The following is a 21,724-nucleotide window of genomic DNA, read 5'->3' as shown; positions in this document are numbered from 1 at the left end:
CGCCGGGCGGGGGAGGATGTTGAAGGATGAGAAGGAGCGAGCGCGGTTTCAGAAACATCACAGATGACTGCGGAATCTGCACAGTGGGTCGTCTCTCCAGCCTCCAGCCCTGCCTCCCGTAAAAGGAGTGGCTATTTCAACATTACCGGCACACACATGCAATGAGCTGTGACATACACACACGCACACGCAGGCTTTCGGCGTCTTCATTTGTTTTGCCCAGCGATAACCTGCAGGACACATACAGAGGCACCGGCACATGCATACATGGCTGTTTGACAGGCTTTTACGCACTGATCCAGCACAGCAGTAAGGTAAGAAAATGTTCTCTCTGGTTCTGTGTGTGGCTTTGGTAAACAGTTAAAAAAAAGACTGGACGGTTATAGTGACTGTAGAGTGTTAACTTGCCTTACTGAGTCATCCTATTATTCATATTTTGTAGTATGCGCTTGGAATCAGTATGTTGCAGGTGCATCAGACCAGTAGTTTTGAATTGCAGGTTCTTGAAGTCCTGAGGGTCCCTAGCAAAATGAGCCATAGTTTAATTCCATGACAGCCCATCACTAAATGATCCCAATAGCCTCCACTGTTATTACTGCTACATGTATTTCCCACTATACAGACAGCTACACAGTTTAGTATTGTCACCAACATCAACATTTGGGACTAAATCATCTCATAGTCCAGTAGTGGGCCTATTACCAATAATGAGATCTCAGACTTTGACATTACAAAATTTACTGAGCCAGTCAATAGACTCACTTTCAGTGTAATCCAGCAGCACCGACCATTTATTATGTGGCTGTGTGGTCTACATGTATAATGCAGTATAACCATCAGGCAAGCTGATGAGAGTTTTGGGATACAATGTAAATATCACAGGTAAACTTAGGCTAGGCTAAAAACATAGGCTACCTCACAAATACCTGCAATGATATCACAAGAGATATAAGTGCAAATATATAATTGTAAGTTTACATATACACACTAAAAGGTCTCTAGACATGTTGAGAAACTTTTCCAACAAGAAGCCTTACAGTATTTGACAGTTTTCTCCTGACACAATATTTGCCCCGTTGACATGAAAACAAATTACTCACTTATGGACGTTCTGATCATACGATCTGTTTCCTATCTGTATCTGTCTGAGAACCTGGATACTGTAGCGTTTTTGTGATGACATCATGATCCCATTTGCTGGACTGCCATAAATTCAAATGTACAGTGTGATACAGTATGATACTTCACAAAGGACTGAACGCTGAACCCAGGTCAGCTGTGACAACGACAAGGCAACCCTAAGTTACAATAGTGCTATCACCTGCAGTACAGTAACAGCGTTGGGCTGCAGGTCTTTGAACACAGGGTTATCTCTTACAGTGGGTGTGTCACTGCCATAACATCAGCTACACAAATCAAATCATTCATAAATTATGTTTTTCTTAGCACCTAACATGTATTTTCCAAGTTGATGTCACTGTTGCTGTTGTAGAGTTAGAGTATGCTACCAGAGATCTCGAATTATTCATACTGACAGAAAGTTTAGTGATTTGTGTCATGATGTGAGAGAAAGTGACAGGAGGTGTCATGCCAGTCGACCCACTGAGTCTTTTGGGAAACACCACTTCAGTTTTATTGGATATACAGACGGTGTTTATGAGTGCTGATGACTTGCATAACTACTTTATTTTGACTGAGCTCAGGTTCATCAGTGTAGGTTTTACTTTCACTAAGCCAGTAAGGATTGCCAACATGTGTGTTATCTTGAGGCCTGGTCTCTACACTTATTTTCTTACTCCTTTAAGGTTTCCTTTAAGCTATTAACTCTTACAGTTCGGTAAGTGGCAGTTGCCTTAATATCAGCCCCTATTGGATTTTAACTGGGATATTAAAAACAGGACAATTCTATTGATGATTTACTTCCCAGAGGGAATAGGACAGGTATGATGTCATGTGTAGGGAGTTGTGATATTTCACAGTGACACAGCCAGTTTCCATTCTGCTCTGTCACTATTTATACCTGATGCTGCATGTTACTGGTAAATATTTCACTTAAAGGCAAAGGTCAGAGACGGAGCAAATAGTCAAAACAAAACAGCAATGTAAAGCAGTTTTACACTCAGACTTATCCAGTGTATGGACAGTGATGCATACTTCCCAAATGTGCTATTTTTTGCCTTGGATATAAATTGTTGTCACATTACAATCACGTTATTGCCTTTGAATGGGAGTCTAGATAGGTTTAGTATAATGTACCGCAGTGACTCATGTAATGTAAAATCAAATGAAAAATGCCAGAAGCATGTTATATATTAAGAGAATTTTAAAATTAACGTGGTGAAATTAGCTATTCGTCAGTGTTTGTTATGGCATCATCTCTTGGAGGATTTAGTGAGCTGTAAACCCAAATATGGCTGCTGTGAAATAGTTTCATTCAGTTTACAGCATATGTTGACTCTGTTTTACTTTAACCTAGGTCTCCTCTCCTGACCAGAGTGTGCAAAAGAAGAGCAAAGTAAACCATGAACCTGCAATGTCACATTTTCTGTTTTGCATTCGCAGGTGAAGGTCCATACAGTACTGTTATCATGGTTAAAGAGCCTTGCCCTGCAGGCACCTCTACATGCCACTGGTGATATTTCACAAAGCATATTGTGTGCTCAGCCCTGCATTTTGCATTTTATGACACTGAGACATCAAGCCTTTTGAGTTTTATCTCCTCACAGGCTTCAGTAATAGTTAAACATTGGTAAAGTGAGATCACCTGGCAATCAGATCAAAAGGTGCAATAGTTACTGTAGTGGTTCAATCATTAGTGTAATATTTGGCTGGAGATTTAAAATTGTTACCATATTTTTGCCTTGAAGACTTACTGATCATTCCTGGTGGTGTTTACCTAGTATGATTTCCAAGACTATGCCTGTGGTTTTGACAGTCCTACATGATGTATGTTCTTGGGGTGTGTCTGTGGTTCTTCTCATTCATGCAAGCCATCTGAAACTCAGTTTTGTTTAACATCTTCTGTAGGTAGTTGATGGCGACCCGTAAAGACAGACGCAGGGATCGAACCCCATTGGAGGAAAGCTATGGAGAGAGCAGCAGCGTCCCCTTTCCAGGAGACACTCTGCCCTGGAACCTGTCCAAACACCAGAGGGTCAAACGCTCCAAGTCAGCGTCAGGGGAGGTCCTAGATCCAGCAGAGAGGGCTGTAATTCGCATCGCAGGTGAGCTCATTTTAACAAATGCAATGTTACTCTCACACATGTCATACAGTGCATTGTATGTACACACTAAAGCTAGATTTATACTTCTGCATTAAGGGGTTACGCTGTACCTCTGGCAGCTACATTTGTGGACTCCAAACTTACACTGAGATACACAAGTTTAGTATTGTGGTGGTGCTCAACTTTGAATCAAAAGCACCTTAACACCAACTGGAAATCTTATTTTTGATGACTCCCAGCAGCTGAGGTTCCCACCTTGCTGCCATGATAAAGTGTTCACAGGGTGTTTTCAGTACACCCTGACATCACTGTTAGGTGTGGTGACAGGTGCAGCAGAGCACATCTTTGTTCACTTTGGTCAGAGGGACAAGAGACTTGAGACTTTGCATCTTCAAAGGACAAAGGAAAATGTGGTGAATGTAATGGATTCACAGAGGAAGTCTTTTTAGAAGGAAGAAGGGAATGTCATGACTGTTTATGGGTCAGTAGTAATATACAGAATGTATTTGAACTTGTTTTACGCTTAGAGTGCACCAGTAGTTGTTGTGTAGCCTCACTGGAGGGGAAATCAGACTCTTTAAACAACAACAAAAAAAACCTGTCATAAACAAAGAAGAAAGAACATGATTTATAATATTGACTCTTCTACTTATGAAAAAGCAATTGAAATTTCATGTATTAATTACATCAGGGCCATTGTCCTCTATGAAAATGTCCTTGTTTGCATTCTGGGTAGAGCTTGGCATAATGTCAAGCAGCATAGAGCAGCATCCATTTTGTGGGTTGATATATTGACCACTGAATTAATCAGGTTACAATTTAGTATCAGCATTTATACATGTAGCGGTGAAAAATAACTAGATTTTTGGAACTTCAGTACTGTGAAATCGTATACAATTGACGTCTATGAACTCCTCAGTCCTGAACATGTGTCTGGAGGCAGCGGAGGTGGAGAAGAGCGTCAGCCATTTTTGGAGTAAGGGCAGGATATGATGCCTTTCTTGTTGGAGCCCTACCATGCTTCCTAGTGCAGCTTTAAAAGTCAAGTCACAAAGGAACAATTAACCTTGTAAGTGATACTTTAAGTGAAAAAGGAAACTAAACAAAATTTTTTAAACATACTTGTATTAGGACTGATGATAGGTTTTGCCAGCTGAACAGGATATAGACGTAAGGTGAGGAAAGACGCAAGAGACAGTACGTGTAGTTTTCCAAGTGAGGTGTGTCTCTCTTTGAACCGCACAAACAATAGGCTGGGATCCTGCCCAGACTAACTGTAGGGATGCTGGAAACACATTATTTATTTACACTATGGGTTAGCACTGCTATTGCTGTGAAGTCATGATTGCCTTGAGCCAAGTGTTAGATACATTTACACCGTTCATGATCAGAGAAGACATCATGCAGACATTGGAGTTATGCAGTGGATTGGAAATACCAAGTAATACACAAATCACATACATATCCTATTACATGTAATTATCAATACCAGTTCTGTCAGATTTATAATATATCAGTCATTTGATATTAATTCACTCCTGAGTGATAAAAATCCTATGGCAGTGTTATTGCTGCAACTGACTTCTGTCTAATGACTTACTTAAATTGAAATACCTCATCATATTGCAGTGCTCTGCCTCTAGTACAGTGTGGCCCAATTGGCAGGCTGCTATTATCAGCTAATATTGGGTTTGGATTTTCACAGTTATGTTGGTATCACTGTTGGCATATATGCAAAAAGAAATTGCAGCACATACATTTTGAAAATATGTCTGAGGTAATTTAGAAATAGTATTTCCATTACATAGTTTGTCCAGAAATACTCTCATTGGCAGAGTGCATTGCAGCTGAGCAGAGTGATTTATTGTTAAACTGTAAAACATCATGCTTATAATGTAATAATCTGATTTCATGGCTCTTTGAGTAATATGTTATGAGTAATTATGTAATGAGTAACATATTATTGTTAAGATTGTTAAGATTATTTGAATCCAATACTGGCTAGTTTCTACTCCACAATCAGTGTAGAAAGGCAGCCCAACCTCACATCTGCATGGACATTATCAAAATGTTGACCAGAGAATGATATGATGGGCATCATATCTGTCGGCCATTGACACAGAATGTAAAACATTCTTATGATCTCTCATATTCTCTTATATCATTATAATACAAAATGAGATGACTCTCAGGTTATGTTTTTTTAAATTATTTTCAGTGTGCCAGTTTTATCACAATAAGTCTTTGATGGAGTTTGTTTTTGAATGCCGTGCTCCTGCCGGGCTAAGAGGAAGTTTAGATAAGTTCAGCACCTACAATAAGCCTGCATCCACATCCTGTCCCGCTCTTCCTCTGTCCATCACAAGGCCAGGTCAGGCTGCGTCAGCACCCATGGGTGAGGCTGAGCCTTTGTTGTGGGCTCTGCTGACGAGCTAACTGGCTGCTGTAGAATCCCTGACTGTATATAGATGAGCTTGGGCTGCAGAGGGCATCATTTAGAAGTGGACTATGCACTGTTCTTGCTAGTGATTACACCTGCTGTGTGGTTGAGGGAGCACTGTAATGTTTCTCAAGGAATATTGCATACTCCTCTATGGGGAGAGAAACTCCTACACCTACAGTACTGTAACTAATTCATGAAACATTTGTAGAACTAGCTTCATGAATACTTAATTGCATGGTCATAAAATTAGAAACAAGGCTGTTATTCTTTTAGCCCCCATTCTAAAGATACCACAGGTCCACTTAACAATCTGAAACGCTGAATTTAAATTGTTGTCAATACAAGGTGTTTGAAACAATTTGGTACTTGTGACCAAAGCAAATCATTGTTGTAAAACTGGACTCTTCTAAGAATTTAATGAGTAAAAATACAAGGAAAATGGACTGTTACATACTTATTTGCAAGTGCTGACTACTTCATTTCCTATTTTTGTGCCTTTTGGGTGGGCTCCCATTATTCTCATTTGAGTTGAGCACTCCAGTTCTCTTGTTTGAGCTAATTCAAATTTTAAAAGCTTTAAAGGACGGATTCACAGTTTTTCAAGTCTGTCTTAAACAATAGTCAAGTACCTAAATGAACATTGAAAGATGTTTTGCTCGCTGTAATCATTCCTCATGTTCATACTGACTATTAGAATATCCCCTCTAAATATGCTTATGATGTAAGTGATAGGGGACAAAATCTACAGTCCATGCTTTGAGCAAAAAACGTATTCAAAAGTTTATCTGAAGCTAATATGAGTATTCAGCCATCTGAGTTAGTCAGATTAAAGTGGGTATCTTCAATGGTTACAGTCTTTTTAGTAAATGTTTCCCTCTGTTCCTGTTTAGCTGCAGTAGAAGGATTGTAACAAAAAGAGATTTGGCACTAAACAGACAGTAACTTTGAACAATATTGACTTGATTTGACCAAACAGCTGAAGCCTCATATTAGCTTTAAATAAACTTTTAAATACATTTTTGCGCAGAAGGAGGACTGTGAAATTTGTCCCACACTACGTAATTGACAGTGCATTAGGAAGAGATCCCTTGATGGCCAGTATGAACAAGAGGAATGATTACAACAAAACATATGTCAGTTTACATGGACACCTGACTATTGTTTTGGGACAGACTTGAAATATGAACCTAACCTTTAATTAAATCATAAGAGCATGAATCCATTTTGATGAGGATTTATGTTGCTCTAACTCTGTAACTCTGAGTCCTGGCATATTACCAGAGAGTTATGAGGGTGTGTAGCTGTGGTTGTGCAGGTCCGTTGAACCTGTGGTACAAGTGTCAGTGTTTCAAAGTGCATGCCTCCTCCTCTCAACTCTGCAGATCTCTGAATAAGTTTTTAAATTACATTTGTCACTCTAATGACCAGTTAAAGCAGCGTAGACACTTTTCTAATCACCTGTGGGACGAGGCCCAGAAAAATGAGAATGAGAGCTTGTTAAGACCTGGTGTAAAGTGGGGGCTTCAGTTAAATACCATCAGATCTTATTGCCTAGCAATGACATTAGGAGGCTGTGAATAGGAATGAGGAAACTCCGTTGGGATTGATGTAGGATGTAGAGATGTAACCACTATAAAAGTCTCTTTCATGAAACACTCGCTGCTCTGTTGCTGAATTTTAAAAGGAAATCCCTTATATTCCCTCTCACTTTATGCAGTATAAATTATTCAGTTGCATTATGTTTAAACACTGTGATATAGGTATTATTATTTAATATCATATGTTCTATTTTTCTCTGCTGCATTTACTGCTAAATTCACACTGCCTCCCAGTGTGCACACATCCATAAACTAGTAACTGATTGAGTAGAAAGTTCTTCAGTCAGTCAGCTGTCAGACTGTCCATAGAGCAGATTTAGTCAATACAGGAGGATGGGAAGAGGTCAGAGGTCATGTCTGATGTGAGGCAGAAGAATGTACAGAATCTTTAGAGCATGCATGAGGCTGGTAGTCAAGGGCAGCATAACTCACTGAGGTCATTCCTCTTTACATGGTCAATGGGACAGAAACTCCACCCTGCCACCTTGTGGTTGGCTAGTTGTACGAGGTGACTTCCATTCAAGGGGTACAGTATAGTACTACAAATCTTTAAAGGTTGAGTTCACCCATATTACAAAAAATATTTCCCCACATACAGTACATTTAGTGGTATAGTTATCAAGATAGTTTCAGTTTCAATCACACAGGGTTTGAGATCTCCACTGAGACTTCTGCTGCCACCAAAATGCAATGGAGGTTAATGGAATTTCATCACTAAACAGTAATTAACACAGCTTCTATCTGCATGGCTAGATACCTCTAGAGGGTGAAAACAGCTGACCACATTGCTTTCTATTAGGTAAGATGAAATTGAACTGAAGTTTAAAGGATTGTTCTTGGTTTTATGATCTATTCTGATCATTTTCATCCCTGGCCTACACACACACACACACACACACACACACACACACACACACACACACACACACACACACACACACACACACACACACACACACACACACACACACGGACAACTTCCTCAAGTTTTCCCGACATTGTTTTGAATCCTGTGCTGCAAAAAGAGACACCTGCTTCCAGTAACAAGTTACTCATTGACCGGAGCGTGTGTGTATTGTGGTGATATTATTTGAACTAGCATGAGCTCATTAAGGAGTACAACTCTGAAGTTATCTGATGCTGTGTTTCGTGGAGGATCTGTAAATATTTAACGGAAAGAAAATGGAAATTCACATCATCCTCCAAGTGATAAGAATATGAGAAATCATTTTAGGCTCCATTATCTCCCACCTGGAATTACAAATTATGAAGTAATAGAAGTGCCAAACAACAGCAAATCAACCAATGAATGATTTAAAAATGCCAGTCATCCCTTAAAATATGCAGCCATTCTATTACTCAGTGTAGTTAATGTGAAAGTGTTAGCATGGGATATATATATACACAGTATTTTCTTATTGTGAATCAGAAAAATTAATTTTATTACTTTAGTGCAGTAAATACTACACTAGTATACTAGTGTGAGTGCAAAATAGTTTTACTGATATTCATCAGAATAAGTCATGCAAATTGTATAGAAAAACAAAACATTACCATCATCAAAATGATGATCAAACACTTCTAATCAGAAAACTTTTAAAAATCTCAAAATCTCTCTATATATTTGATTGTAATTATGATTGAAATAGATCAAGTTTGTTAACACTGATTGAAATATGAAATGTTATTTTATAAGTACTGGCTTCCATAACAGTCATAGAGTGTGTTTCAGTGTTTGCCTTGATGGTCCAAGCTATACTTAAAACTCCTAACATCCCTCCAGAGTACTAAATAATTCATCATGATATTTGCTATTTAATAGTGATACAATGAAGCAAATTTCATGGAAGCAGAGGAACTGAATACATTGGCATTTAAGCACAATACGGTTTGTTTATTATGTAATACTTTGCACTTTTGGACTGTTGATGTGGATTTACTTATGAGAGCATCTTTGTATTTCTAATCATATTCTTCAGGTTGGAGACGAGTCTTGTGTAAACTAATTGTTATGTGGGTTTTCTTTAGAAATGCTGGGCTATACCTATTCTTGGATCTCCACGGTAGCTTATTAAATGTCATCTTATCTTAGATCAAGCTGTATGCTGATAAGTGAGCACAGCTATTGGCCTTCTTTAAGACAGCAATAACCTGTTTGCCCAGCAGGTGGCGCTTTCTATTAAAAGAGCTGGAAGCCTGAAAGTGTTCTTCCTGGAGAGCCATCAGAGTTTCTGGAAAATGTGTTTCATTTCCCACACCCATCTCAAATGGCATTGACTACATAGTGTATTCCTTGTGCCCCTGGTATTACAGTGCTCTGCCTTATTTCATGAAACAATATGTTTAATGCTCAATGAAGGAGCCTATCAGACAGAACAGCTTTATTTCTTCATTTTTTTTACAGCTCTGACCTTTATGCCTGCCCCATTTCACGCTGAACCGGGGAAGGAATGCTGAACCACACCACCAGTCTGAAATTCTGGAAAATGAGCCATGACGAAATGTGTGGTGTGACTGGACAGATCCGAGCAAGCCATAGCAAATAACACAATAACTGCTCAGTTATACACTGTTGTGGATATCCAGAAGAGGGAGCCAGGCCTGTTTCCTTGTACTGTACATGTATGTCTATCACCAGTAGTTTTACTGTTATTACAGCAACATTGCAACATTATTGCACTAGGCTAGAACAACTCTCTCAGTCTGCCATAGCCCTGGCTAATTGACAGTGAAATGTTTCAAGCCTCCAGACTGGTGATGATCAGTTGATACACTGACAAAGGTGGTTTTAGTCAGAAGAAAGAAGGAGGTGAGGAAATATCTTTTCTTTGCTGAAACACTGAACATCAAAAAGCAACAATCAGATGTCAAATATTTGCTTCAGAGGAGGGTTTTTGGAGTTCATCCTCTTAATACTCATTCTCTAATGTCTACTATTGACAATGACAGATTTTATTTGGTTTTTAAAAATCTAATTTAGAGCAAGGAGTGTATTGGTTGAAAATACAAGGAGGGAAAGGAGAAGAGTAAGATTTTTTTTTACTTTCAAACCACATCTCTACTGATAGAATAATTTCTGTTCGGTCAAAATCCAGCAAAGGATAAGTCCCTGTTTTAGTTAGAGCCTGCAATAAATTCTTCTGTAATAACAGCTGTCACACTGCTGAGAGGTATGTCATCTTCCACAGCCAGACTATCAGTCTAGCTGTTGGCCAGTATTAAACTCTTGCCTCTGTGTGTGTGTGTGTGTACACAAGGTTTTGTTTGTTTCCCCCATGGTTATTTCCATCAGCGGTGAGCTGTGCTTCAGTAATCCCCATGACTCTTGAGTATAAAAGTTGTGCTGTGATTTGTGAAGACTGGCATCTCATTCTCAGAACAGAGCGGTGTGAAAAAAGCATTAATAATGTTAATGTGACTTCTCTGGTCTTGTGAGTCAGCCTAACTAGGATATCAAACAGAAGGAGACATACCTGGAAAAAGAAACTGAGAGACTCACTGTTTACTGGACAGCTGTATAGCTTCTTGAACCACCGGGGAATGTAATAAATGGTCTGAAAGTTGCAAAATGTACTTGTAAATAGGTTGAAAATGTAAGACGTTTTAAATGGCATATGTGATACAGGATGTAAAGGATATCTTTAATTTCACAGCCTTGTTTGTTGTGTTCCGTTCATCCCAAAGAACTATTCACAGGCAAAGTATCAAATGAAGTGCAAATCCAGACACACACACATAGTATACATACTGTATAATGTATACACAAGTGTGCAGACGTACCATACCTTCATGTACCCATACCTTCAGATCTACTAATGTGGAAAGCATGTGTGTGTCCAAGTTAAAGAACATGTGCAAAAGTCTCGAGCCCCTGCGTGCACCTGTTGAGTACTGCTGAATGAGATGTGGGAAACAACCCTCAGTTCCACACGCACACCCACGCTCAGACTCACTGACATCACGAGATCATGAGCTGAGATCGGCGGCTTGACTAAATAAACAGATATCCCAAAGCCAAATTTGGTTCTTTAGTTATCTGGGAGTGGACACCATGCTAGAATCATCTAGGAAGTAACCAGTGGGAAATTTAAGTATCTCATAAGGGTGTCTAAGGATGTGAGGTTATGAGATCCTGTGTCATGTACTGTAGTAAGTGTTGAGAGTGCGTGAGGTGCTAAATGTTGAGCTTTAAACATGTCTACTTAGTTTCCACTTAATTCCCAGCAGTAAAATACTGACGTGACAGTAATACTTCAGTCATCATGATTATGTCATTCTTCTGTTACGCCTTTAATGACAGATTTTCAAGATTTTATCAGGCTAATGTTTCCTCAAGTGTTTATATTTACTTCATATTAATCCATAATTGTTCTCTGTGCCTTTTAATCGTGCTTGTTTGTGCAGCCACCCACTCTTTCTTTGTTTATAATATTTTGGGAATTCTTTGTCTACTCTTTATGGGACACGTACTGTTCATGTCTTTAAAAAACTGTGTATGAACCTTGCTATTAAGAAAACATTGTGGGCATACAGTGTATCCGGAACTTTATCTCTGCCAGTAAAATTTCCTGTTAGAGTGAGTGTGGTGATATGTACACACACTCACTTCTTCAGCAGTTGTGACCAAGCAGCAGCAGCACAGAGTTTGGACGTATCGTGTTTCCTCTCAGGAAAGTGTCCTGGCTGATGTCAGGTTGGCCTTGGCCAAAGAAATTTCTGATAGTCAGCCTGAACTGCAGGGATTTTCCTTTTCCTACATCAGTCCCTTATTGTTGTGCTACAACATGCACTCCTACACAAAGCAGCATGGAAATAGTGGAGGGAGATATTGTCTTTACTTCCCTCATCATTTTTATGAGGCGTGCTATGATAAAACCCCTGAACAAGATGTAGTTTTTATACTCCAACACAGTCTAGCTTGCTTGAACCATTCAATATGCACAGTATGTTTGTGTTAGATGACATGATCCTATCTCTGTTTGCCATCATCACTGTTATTAATCTATTTCGTGAGGTGCATTGATATTAATCAAAACTCATGTGGATTTGTTATGTATTGGCACAACAATCAAGCAGCTAAATTTAATTAAAATGAAGTCTTGGCTGTTACTTTTTATGTTTTTTTTTTTAAACCATAATTTATTTTGGTCTGGATTGTTGTCAGCTTGGCTGGTCAGAGGGGCATCTGTTGAATATTCAGTGGCTGCCCCAACAGTTGATGTTCCCGGTGGATGTCAAGGGTATATCTGCACTGCAACTGCCTTTGAATGTATTCATCGCCCTGCAGGCTTCAACTTTATCAGTGACTGCCTGAAACATAACAGCTACCAACTGGAGTGTGTTACTGTGGCACAATCAAGATGGATGTTTTCTTTATTATGAGATTATGTCCGGTAGCGACTGGCTGCTTCCTTTTATAAAAAGTGATTGAATTGAGGCGTTGTTGAACAAAAGCTTATAAAACTGTAGCATCTTTGAAATAATAAGGAAGGACTGAGTAGTCACTCTGATTTTATCTAAGGAAACTTTCAAAGATTCTGCAGCTTCTTTAGTGATATTTATTTTGACAGAAACACAATATGGTTGTTGATTAGTGTTCATGAATTAATTGGTTACTTGTATGTAAGTGTCTTGCAAGCACATTCTTATATAGTTTTTTAGCCACTCTAGAGGCATGGCTCTGGGGATGGCAATGTTGTTCTGTTGGTCATTTGGTGCACCACTTTAGTCCAAACTGAAATATCTCAACAGTGGTGGGATGGATTGCCATGGATTTTTGTACAGATGGTCATTGTGCCTAGAGGATAAAGCCTGCTGACTTTGGTGATCCTCTGACTTTACCTCTAGAGCCATCGACAGGACAGGTTTTCACTCATCCAGTAAAATGTGTCAACATCTACTTGATGGATTGGCGCAAAATATTGTACAGATGTTCATGGTTCCAAGACAATGTATCCTAATGACTTTGGTTAACCCTCGACTATTCCTCTAGTGCCACCATGAAGCTGACATTAGTAGTCTGACAACTGGTGGGATTACCGTTAATTTGGTAGAAACATTAACCTCCAGCTCAGGATGAAATGTAATCACTGTAGTGATCCCCTGACTTTTCATCAAGTCAAATTAAAAAAACCCAATTAAAATACTTTGGTTCATGACCAAAAATGTGCAAAACTTTCCCACATTCCCACGAGCCTCATACTTTGTGTACTTTGTGTTTGGTGCCACTGTTTGGTGTTACCATGCTAACATGCTAAATTAAGTTGTGAACATAGTTAACATTATACCTACTAAACATCAGAATGTTAACATTGTCATTGTGAGCATGTTAACATGCTGTTAGCACTACCTCAAAGCACTGCTGTGCACTGTGTACAGCCTCATAGTGCAGCTAGCATGGCTGTAGACTCTTAGTCTTGCTATTTAGATTTATAATCAAAAGATGATTTCTAAAACACAAGGAGCAACACAGAGCCCTGAGTATTTTATGTAGTTACACACTACATATTTGAATGTTTTTCTGACAGTAAGAGAAGTGTATCTGTGCTTTGGTGATCTGACACAAATTGATTACCATCCATCACAGTCTAATTCAGTTGAAGTGTTACCAGAGAGCCTTATGCTTCTCTGCTTTCCTTGCTGCTGTGCTTGTGCTTGGCAAGCAGCTCACTGTAAGCGTGTGCCTGCTGGTCCAGTCTGTGTATCTTTAAGGGGAGGGGCCTGACATTTATATTAGTATTTCTGAGCCAGGCTATGGGAGGGTGCATGGGGAGGGGGTGGAGGTGGTGCTGGGCTGTGGAATGAAGTTGGGAGCTGTGGAGGGTTCACACACAGCTGAGAGAGCAGACAGAGGACAGCACAGGCTGCCTCACACACATCCAAACGCACAGAGACACAGAGGAAGAAGCTGACCTAAAAGGAAGAGGAAGAACCAGCGGTGAGGAGGAGGAGGAGAAGAAGAGGGTGAGAGCATGGCCATGTACGAACCCGCCTACCTGCCTCCGAACGCAGAAGAGCAGGACTTCATCCAAGCTTATGAAAATGTCAGAGAAAAGTATAAAGGTGAGAGTCTGCACTCACATTATGACAGCTACTGCACGACTACATATGATGATGGAAGGGGAGGGTCTTATTCATTTGTCTATGTTTGGTATTATTGACTCTGCACAGGTGCAAACATGTGACTGCACCTTGCTATGCCTTTGATCACACTGGCTGCTGTGTGTGTGTGTGTGTGTGTCTGTCTGTCTGTTAATGTTAATGGAACAGAGGGGCAGCTATGCACGCTGCATCTCCTAAATGCTGAAAGGTTTATTGATTGTCACACATGTTCGCTGTCACTCTTCCAGCCTGCCTCTCTGAGAGTATGTTGCTGTTGTGAGAGTCCACAGGATTTACAGGATTGCTTCACTTTGATATGTGACCGTAGCAACCATCCCACTCTGCCGACCTCTGACCTTGATGAGACTAAGAGGGGGTTTTAGTTTAAATCTCAGTGCTCTGCTGATTGTTATCCTGTATTCAGTCACAACAGAGGACATTAACAGGTGCTGCCGAGCAACAGAGAAATTCATTAAAACACCACAGGGAATTCATGCTTTTCCTCTTCGATTTTCATCTCATTTTATCCTTTTATCCTTTTATCTCCTCAAGTGTGCAGCTCAGCATGCTTTTGCTGGATTATGGTTATCATAGGCTACATAGTTTCTGTCTTTCTGCCTTTTTTGGAAATCTTCACATAGCACAGATATTAATGAGAGTAAGATTGAGATTTGAAGGATGAAGTTGAGTTAGTTCCGGCAGGTGAAGAGCAACATCTACAAGCGACTCATCTATCCCAACACTTGGCTGACTTTCGCTTTTCTTTTCTCTCCGCCTGCGTCATGTCAGAGGAGGTGAGGAGCTTCCTCCAGGTGCTTTCAATTTGAAGTTTTGTTGAGCTATTCCTGTCCCATGTCTGATATTATGATACTCCTCCACTTTTCCTTTCACTAGATGTTTTTCCTACTACTGTACATGTTTCATCCCCTCCGTTCCAACCAACAGATCATCAAGAAGAGGGAGAGCTCCTCTATAAATATTGCCCCAGTTTTCTTTTTTCTTTTTTTTTTTCTTGTTGTGAGAACCTTGCGACTGAGCTTGTGCTGAATCACTGTTGGGGTTTTCTGTGGATCAGCATGTTCGCATGTTTTTCTTTGTCACTTGGTCTATTTGTGTAGACATCTTGTATCTTTTTTAGAACGCTGCTGCACGTAGCATTTTTAACGTCTGTAAAGCATTAGCGCATCGATTTTAGATGCCAGAATAATTACTGTAAACAAACAGAACCACAGCCAAGTAGATTACACCAGCAGCCTCTTCGCAGTGTATCGTAGGGGTTGGATTTGGTAGAAGTTGTTTGCTTTGTGACACAAAACAGGAGGCGGGGGGGTGGGGGGGGGTGGCGGGGGATGGGGGGTGCTGTTCTCCAGTGCAAACAGAGCAGAAGATTTGGCTAGGGATTTGTGGAAAGAGTGAATGACTAATTCCATCTAACATGTATTGTAAAGTATAGCTGACATACCAGAGAATAGGAGAGGATAAATATGTATTGATACAACATCAAAATGCATTAAGTGTGCATGGCTCTATATGTGAGTGTGTGTGTTTCAGGTCTCAGTTTGTTGTGCTGTTTCTGTACCAGGAGGTAATGGGAAGCAGGAGCTGGCTCTGTGGCAGGTGTTTATTTTCCAGACGTTCCTCTGTGTTCCCTCCTCGACAGCGTGTATGCTCCACTGAAGTCCTGCTCTCCTTATTAAGGCACACTGATGACACAGCCAATGAGAGAGCTTTCTCATTTTGTTACCTTTTCTCTCTCCTTTTTAAAAGAATATTAAAAAATATCATGTTTCTCATATATTTTTGGGAATATTCTTGCTTATACTTCAGAATCCGACTAAATCATGACACACAATATCAGCTATATGTGTGTAGAACATGGTAAGCTTCAGGGAGAATTTGTAAACCCATGAATTCTTATCTACTCTCATTGACTCACCATACATCATAATAGACCTGCAGTGTGGTTTTAAAGGTTGTGCGTGTGTCGATGTACCTACTGATGCTTGATAATGGAAAGTATTTGGTTCGTAAACATTCTCAAGGTACCCAGCAGTATGAATGTCTCTGTGTTGCTTAGATACTCATCTTTATCCTCTCAGAATATAACCACACTGTCCTGAATACCTGTCCTTGTTCATATTCTCCACTGACCTGGTTTTATCTTGACCGAGGCCAGTCACTCCACTCTTTTTCCCAGTAACAGATTCGTTTTATGTTTCAAGAAATATGTCTTCCAAGACCCACATACTAGATCAAGTGAGGAACACGCCAATAGTTGGTGCCAAAACATTGGGATGGCTCTATAGCCTCTAGACACACCACAATTATGAGTGGATGTTATGTAAAACCTTTTCTGGATGTTAGAAAGCTGTCTCATGGTATCTTCAACATGCTGCCATTCAAAGACAGCATTTGCCTATGTAAATGCTGATGCCTTCTAGATATAGCACACGAGTTCCAGGTGTGGGTGTTTGCCTATCAGGACGCTGTCAGACAATTCTTTCTTGTAGGGAAAGTGACTGGTCCCCACCCCCTCCCCCCATTGGCATAACTGGTGTTTCTGTATTTCTCTTAAATGCCATATCTAGCCATAACAAAGAGGATGTTATTACTTGTCCTCCCTCCCTCTCTGTGGTGTCATTGTGTGTTTATCTCTTTTGATGTAATGAAATGATATTTTTTAATAGTATTTTTTGCATATTTTTCTCAGCTCTGAAGGCTATAGCTATGTTTGTGGAGGAAGAATATGACCCTCTTTCTGTTTTTGGTGATCTTTAAGCAAGTCTTATCTGATAGCAGACAATGGAAAAGGCAGTGTAAAGACTAGAAGCTACTGAGGTACAATTTCAATGTTTTTTTAATTGTGAAATACTAGATATAATAACTTTAATACTGTTGTTTAATACTGTTTGGATAATAATATTACCCAAACATGCTCATATACAATTATAGTTAATCAGCCAGTCTGCTCTTTATATTGTAACTCACTGCTGTCTCATTGCCTGCTCTAAATTGTAGCCGGCTGGACGGTAAAGGCCTGGCTGTCTTCCCACTGTCCTCTAATGCAATTTGTGTTAGCAGCTGATGCCGATGTTACTGGGCCACCTGAGTGGGGGATTGCCCTGTTCATGTCGGGTGGACTGCTGAGGGTGCGCAGCCACGACTGGTATCCATATTTTGCCCCAGTGTGTGTCCTGCAAAGCCCTGTCCTATGCCCTACAGGGCTTAAAATAACCCCTAAATATAGCCACAGACATGTTCAGCTAGCCAATTAAAGTGTTATTTTTGGCATTCTTGATTGCCTGCTTAGGGTAATTTAAATTCCAGTTTCTTGGCTGTAAAAATCAAACATTTGTGAATTATTAAGCCAAGTCTAGCTTTGGTTTGCATAGAAGAAACAGTAGTGTTTGACAAGAATAGAAAATATTTTTCAAGTCATAATGAAGTCATAAATGCATGAAGGCTTCTATCATCGCCATCCCTTTTTGGCCAATACATACTAATAGTGTAGCTATCTTTATCAATGACTTCTATTTACAGGATGTGTCATTGTGTGAGGTGTAAAGTGGTGTGGGAAGTAGTCTGTCACATTTGTGAATGAATGAAAAGCCGAGAGTCAACTGAGTATGTATGTATGCTTAAGTAATGTATATTTAAAACTCACTGTTGGGTGTGTGTCTGTTTAAAGCTGCTGAGTCACCTCATAGGTTTGGTTTTCCCATCAGCCACTTGTGACTGGCCAGAACTTAGATAGATACTAAAACCAGTGAAGTCTTTCGCTTTTCTATTTCCTGTACTTCTGCTATGAAAAATGATTTATATTAGAAAAGCTATATCAGCTTCCTGAGTGGTGGCATATATCGCAATTGCATATGACATATTTTCTTTCGCCAGCTTTTCCCGTGCATTTCACAGTCTTATGTTGGCTGGCTGCCACAGGGTGAGAAGTGTTGATATAGAGGTCAGAGGGAATTAATTGGTGTTAGAGAGGCCTTCAGAAAAGCACTTAACCTCCAACAACTAGATGTGGATCTACTTACTTTATATTGTTGTCTGAGGCCAAGAAGGTGGTGTTTTGGTTCAAACAAATGCATTTTCTGTTTCACACATCAACTTCTACTTCAATCACAGATTTCTTACAGAATTTCTTTCATTACATTACAGAGAGACTGATATATATTAGCAGTAGGACAATGCTAGCAAGAAAGAATGGGAGATGGTGAGATTCATCTCTATCACACATCCAACATGCCTTGTGGCTGCATTGCATTTGGGTCTATGCCATCCACCTGGAGAGTAGAGAGTTATCTCTGCCTTTCGTATGTCGTATTTGCATCTCCACCAACTGTCAGGTATTATCCCTGCTAGAAATTTTTTCAGTCACAAGAACCTCAACAAAATTACAGTAGGAGTCTAAAGCCACACTAGCAGCTCTGTCAAGCTGTACCATGCTAACATGCTCACAATGACGCTTAACATACTGATAGCCTACTTGGCATGTTCACCATCTTTGTTTAGTGTGTTTGCATGCTAACATTTATGATTTGCAAAATAAGTAACACTAAACCCAATTACAGCAGATGCTAATGTGAATGTCATTAGTTTTGCAGGCACTTGGCCATAAACCATCTAAAAAACCAAAAATATTGGCCTGATTATTACGTTATATAAAAAGTGAAGGGGTCACCAAAGTTCAGTTCCATCAAATAGTTGTTGAGATGTTTCAGTCAGACTGACTACCCAACCAACATTGGTATCCCTAGAGCCACGCTAACGTGGCTTAAAAACAAACCTACCTACTACACAACTTTTAGAAACCTAAATAAATTTAAATAAAAATAACTTTTATGCATGGGTCTTCATAACTGCCAGTAACATCAATTAAACTTGTACAGTATATTTTCCTCCCCCCACTGCAGTAAGCTGTTTTTTGCTGGAACCCACTCTGGCCACTACTACTACAAACACAAAGTGCTGAATTCATATTGAGGTCAGCCATATGCAGACGTCAGTGCCAGGTGAAATGCTCATGGAAAGTAGGCCGTTGGTAGAGAAATCTGTGTATTTGGCGTAATACGTCTATATTCAGTTGCATGACATTTTAGGACATTTCCCCTCATTGCAGGGCAGCCAAACGATGCCTTTTCAGAGCTCAAGCTGCCAGTTACCCGCCGTGCAAACCAAAAAGGAAAAGGAAAATCTCGGTAATGGAACTTTTCTGTTTCTGTATTTCTTTCTAATACAACAGCAGAAATGAAGCAAGCACATTTAACTCATGCAGGGTGTGTCTCTGTGTAGCATATGTGTGGATCAGAAAGTGCTTAGCTTTGTCTGTTTTGCCATGTTGCTGTGCTGTGAGAGCTGTCAGATTTGTGCAGCAAAAAAGAGTGGGGCTGTTCCTTTTTTTTTTGGGTCACTTTATTTTTTTCATGTGTGTCAGCATCCTGCTGCCTGGGATAGATTAGCAGTGACACACAACTAAAGTCAGAGGTTACGCTGGGGCAGGGCTTGAAAAGCTCAACAGTGCTGGGATTCCTTTAGGGCCTTTTAAGGGAGCGAGAGGAGCTCCAGAGGGATGATTCCCCAATCTGTCGGACTTCCTGTCAAACACTCAATGATTTTGCAGAACAGAAGCTGCTGTTCTTTTATGCCTGGATCTCTGGTGTTTTATGTCTGTTAGTGTGTGTGTGTGTGTGTGTGTGTGTGTGTGTGCGCGTAAGAGATGGTGAGAGAGAGAGACAGAAAGGAGCTAAATAAAAATGAGGCTGGATGCAGAGGTGTACACACACACAGAGATTCAGAAAACAGTGTATACAGAGATAACATATCACAAAATCAGATTTTTGTCCATTTCCAGTTAATGTTAATGATTCCCAGTGGGAATTCTGGTTGTTGCCATGTGCTTTTGGGATACAGTAATTAAGAAAGCATCCTATCTATGCTTGTGATGTTTTTTCTGTTGACTGTAAGTGAATAATTCATTAAAGGGGAATTCCAGTTTCAAACAGATCCAGTTCCTGTTGGTAATAACAACTTTGTACTCACCAAGTTAAATGCTGAGATTTTAGAACGTGGCAACATCGCTAAAAAGAAGTCAGACAGGGTAAGAAACATTAGCTATCAGATGATCATAGATGTTTTCAACAAACTCCCTGGTTAGCCAAACTAATTTTACAGGCAAAAACAAAGGTGAGCAGTAATATTACAACCCACACTGTCTATTGTAAACATCCATAAGAGTTTACAGACTCCTGACTTGCTGGTCCTGTGCAGTGACTGATTATTACCAACGTTTTGGGAACATTTGCATTCAGTTTGTTGTCCTGTTTAACTTTGTTGTAGCATTTCTGCCTGTTCCCAGATATCAATCATTCCTTTGGTGAGTACATAATAGTAACCTTTTTTATTTAACAAATGAAATGCAACCTTCTTTGTTTCAGGATGTCTCAATACTGATGTGCAATGGGAATTACCCAGCTTCACGGATGTGCAAGTCAGCAGTTTTTTTTTTTTTTTTTTTCAAATCTTTTGTTGCTACCTTTCACTTCCAACGTACAAGCTTAGCTTTGGACTCTTAGATGTATGTCTTCTCCTTCACAATCTAATATGATGCCAATGTATAAAGACCTCACACACATTCGGTCATAACCCATTTAAACTCCACCGTTCAAAGTCATGCTCCTGCCTGAACGTATGACATTGCTGAGTCAGACAGATGTGTATCTGTCTCACTGTTTAATACGGCACAGCAGTCCTTTTGATAGCAGATGAAGTTGTCCCACTGATAATCCTATTTAATCTGACATGTTGTTTGCTTTCAGACCGCATAAATTCTGCTTGACTAGCAGACTGAGTGGCAGCTGTCAGTTCATGATATCTTTATGCATTGCATCGGAGCACCAAAACTTTCAGTTTGCAGCTTGTCAGTGTTGGACTTGTGCCTTCAGCCTTACTGCTGCTCTTTTTACACAAACCAGGGGTACTGTGATATTTTAGTGTTTGGAGTTTCTCCCTGATTTTTTACAAGGGCTGAGACACATGGTTTTGTGGCCTGAAAGGAAAAAAAAGAGTGTGGAAAACACATTTGTGTGGAAAATACTGAAGTTCTAACACCTGGGTTTTGTGTGACACAAAGACTCTCTGTGCCTCCACTGCTTTGTACTGCAGGGCAGGGCTGCAACGCTTTATTAAGTCAAGTATTAGTCTGGGATTGTAGCTTTAAGGCTCCAATGAGCTATGAAAAAGTTAACGGGGAAAACATAAACATCCTGATGTGCTACAGATTAGCACACAAATATGCGCACACACTCACATACCATTGCTGCAACATACTACTGTAGATGGAAAGGTCTTTTAAA

At 39.9% G+C, this 21,724-nt stretch overlaps 1 protein-coding gene across 3 annotated transcripts in view; it reads left to right on the top strand.

Annotated features, from left to right (window-relative positions):
• Positions 1–211: 211 nt before the first annotated feature.
• The window catches only part of plecb (plectin b), a 128,671-nt gene continuing 107,158 nt past the window's right edge, over positions 212–21,724 (top strand). Inside the window, exons 1-2 of one of the 3 annotated variants that reach the window (XM_042424031.1) lie at positions 212–314; positions 3,028–3,224. In XM_042424031.1, the coding sequence (XP_042279965.1) occupies positions 3,035–3,224 (190 nt within the window). In that variant the 5' untranslated portion in view covers positions 212–314; positions 3,028–3,034. Of the gene's footprint in view, positions 315–3,027; positions 3,225–14,076; positions 14,328–21,724 lie in introns of those variants that run through there. The other 2 variants (XM_042424032.1, XM_042424035.1) reach the window with 2 other exon arrangements.

The sequence above is a fragment of the Thunnus maccoyii genome, chromosome 10, assembly GCF_910596095.1.
Source record: "Thunnus maccoyii chromosome 10, fThuMac1.1, whole genome shotgun sequence".
Classification (NCBI taxonomy): Eukaryota; Metazoa; Chordata; class Actinopteri; order Scombriformes; family Scombridae; genus Thunnus; species Thunnus maccoyii.
Note: the sequence above shows the minus strand (reverse complement) of the source record. Positions and strands in the feature narration are given on the sequence as shown.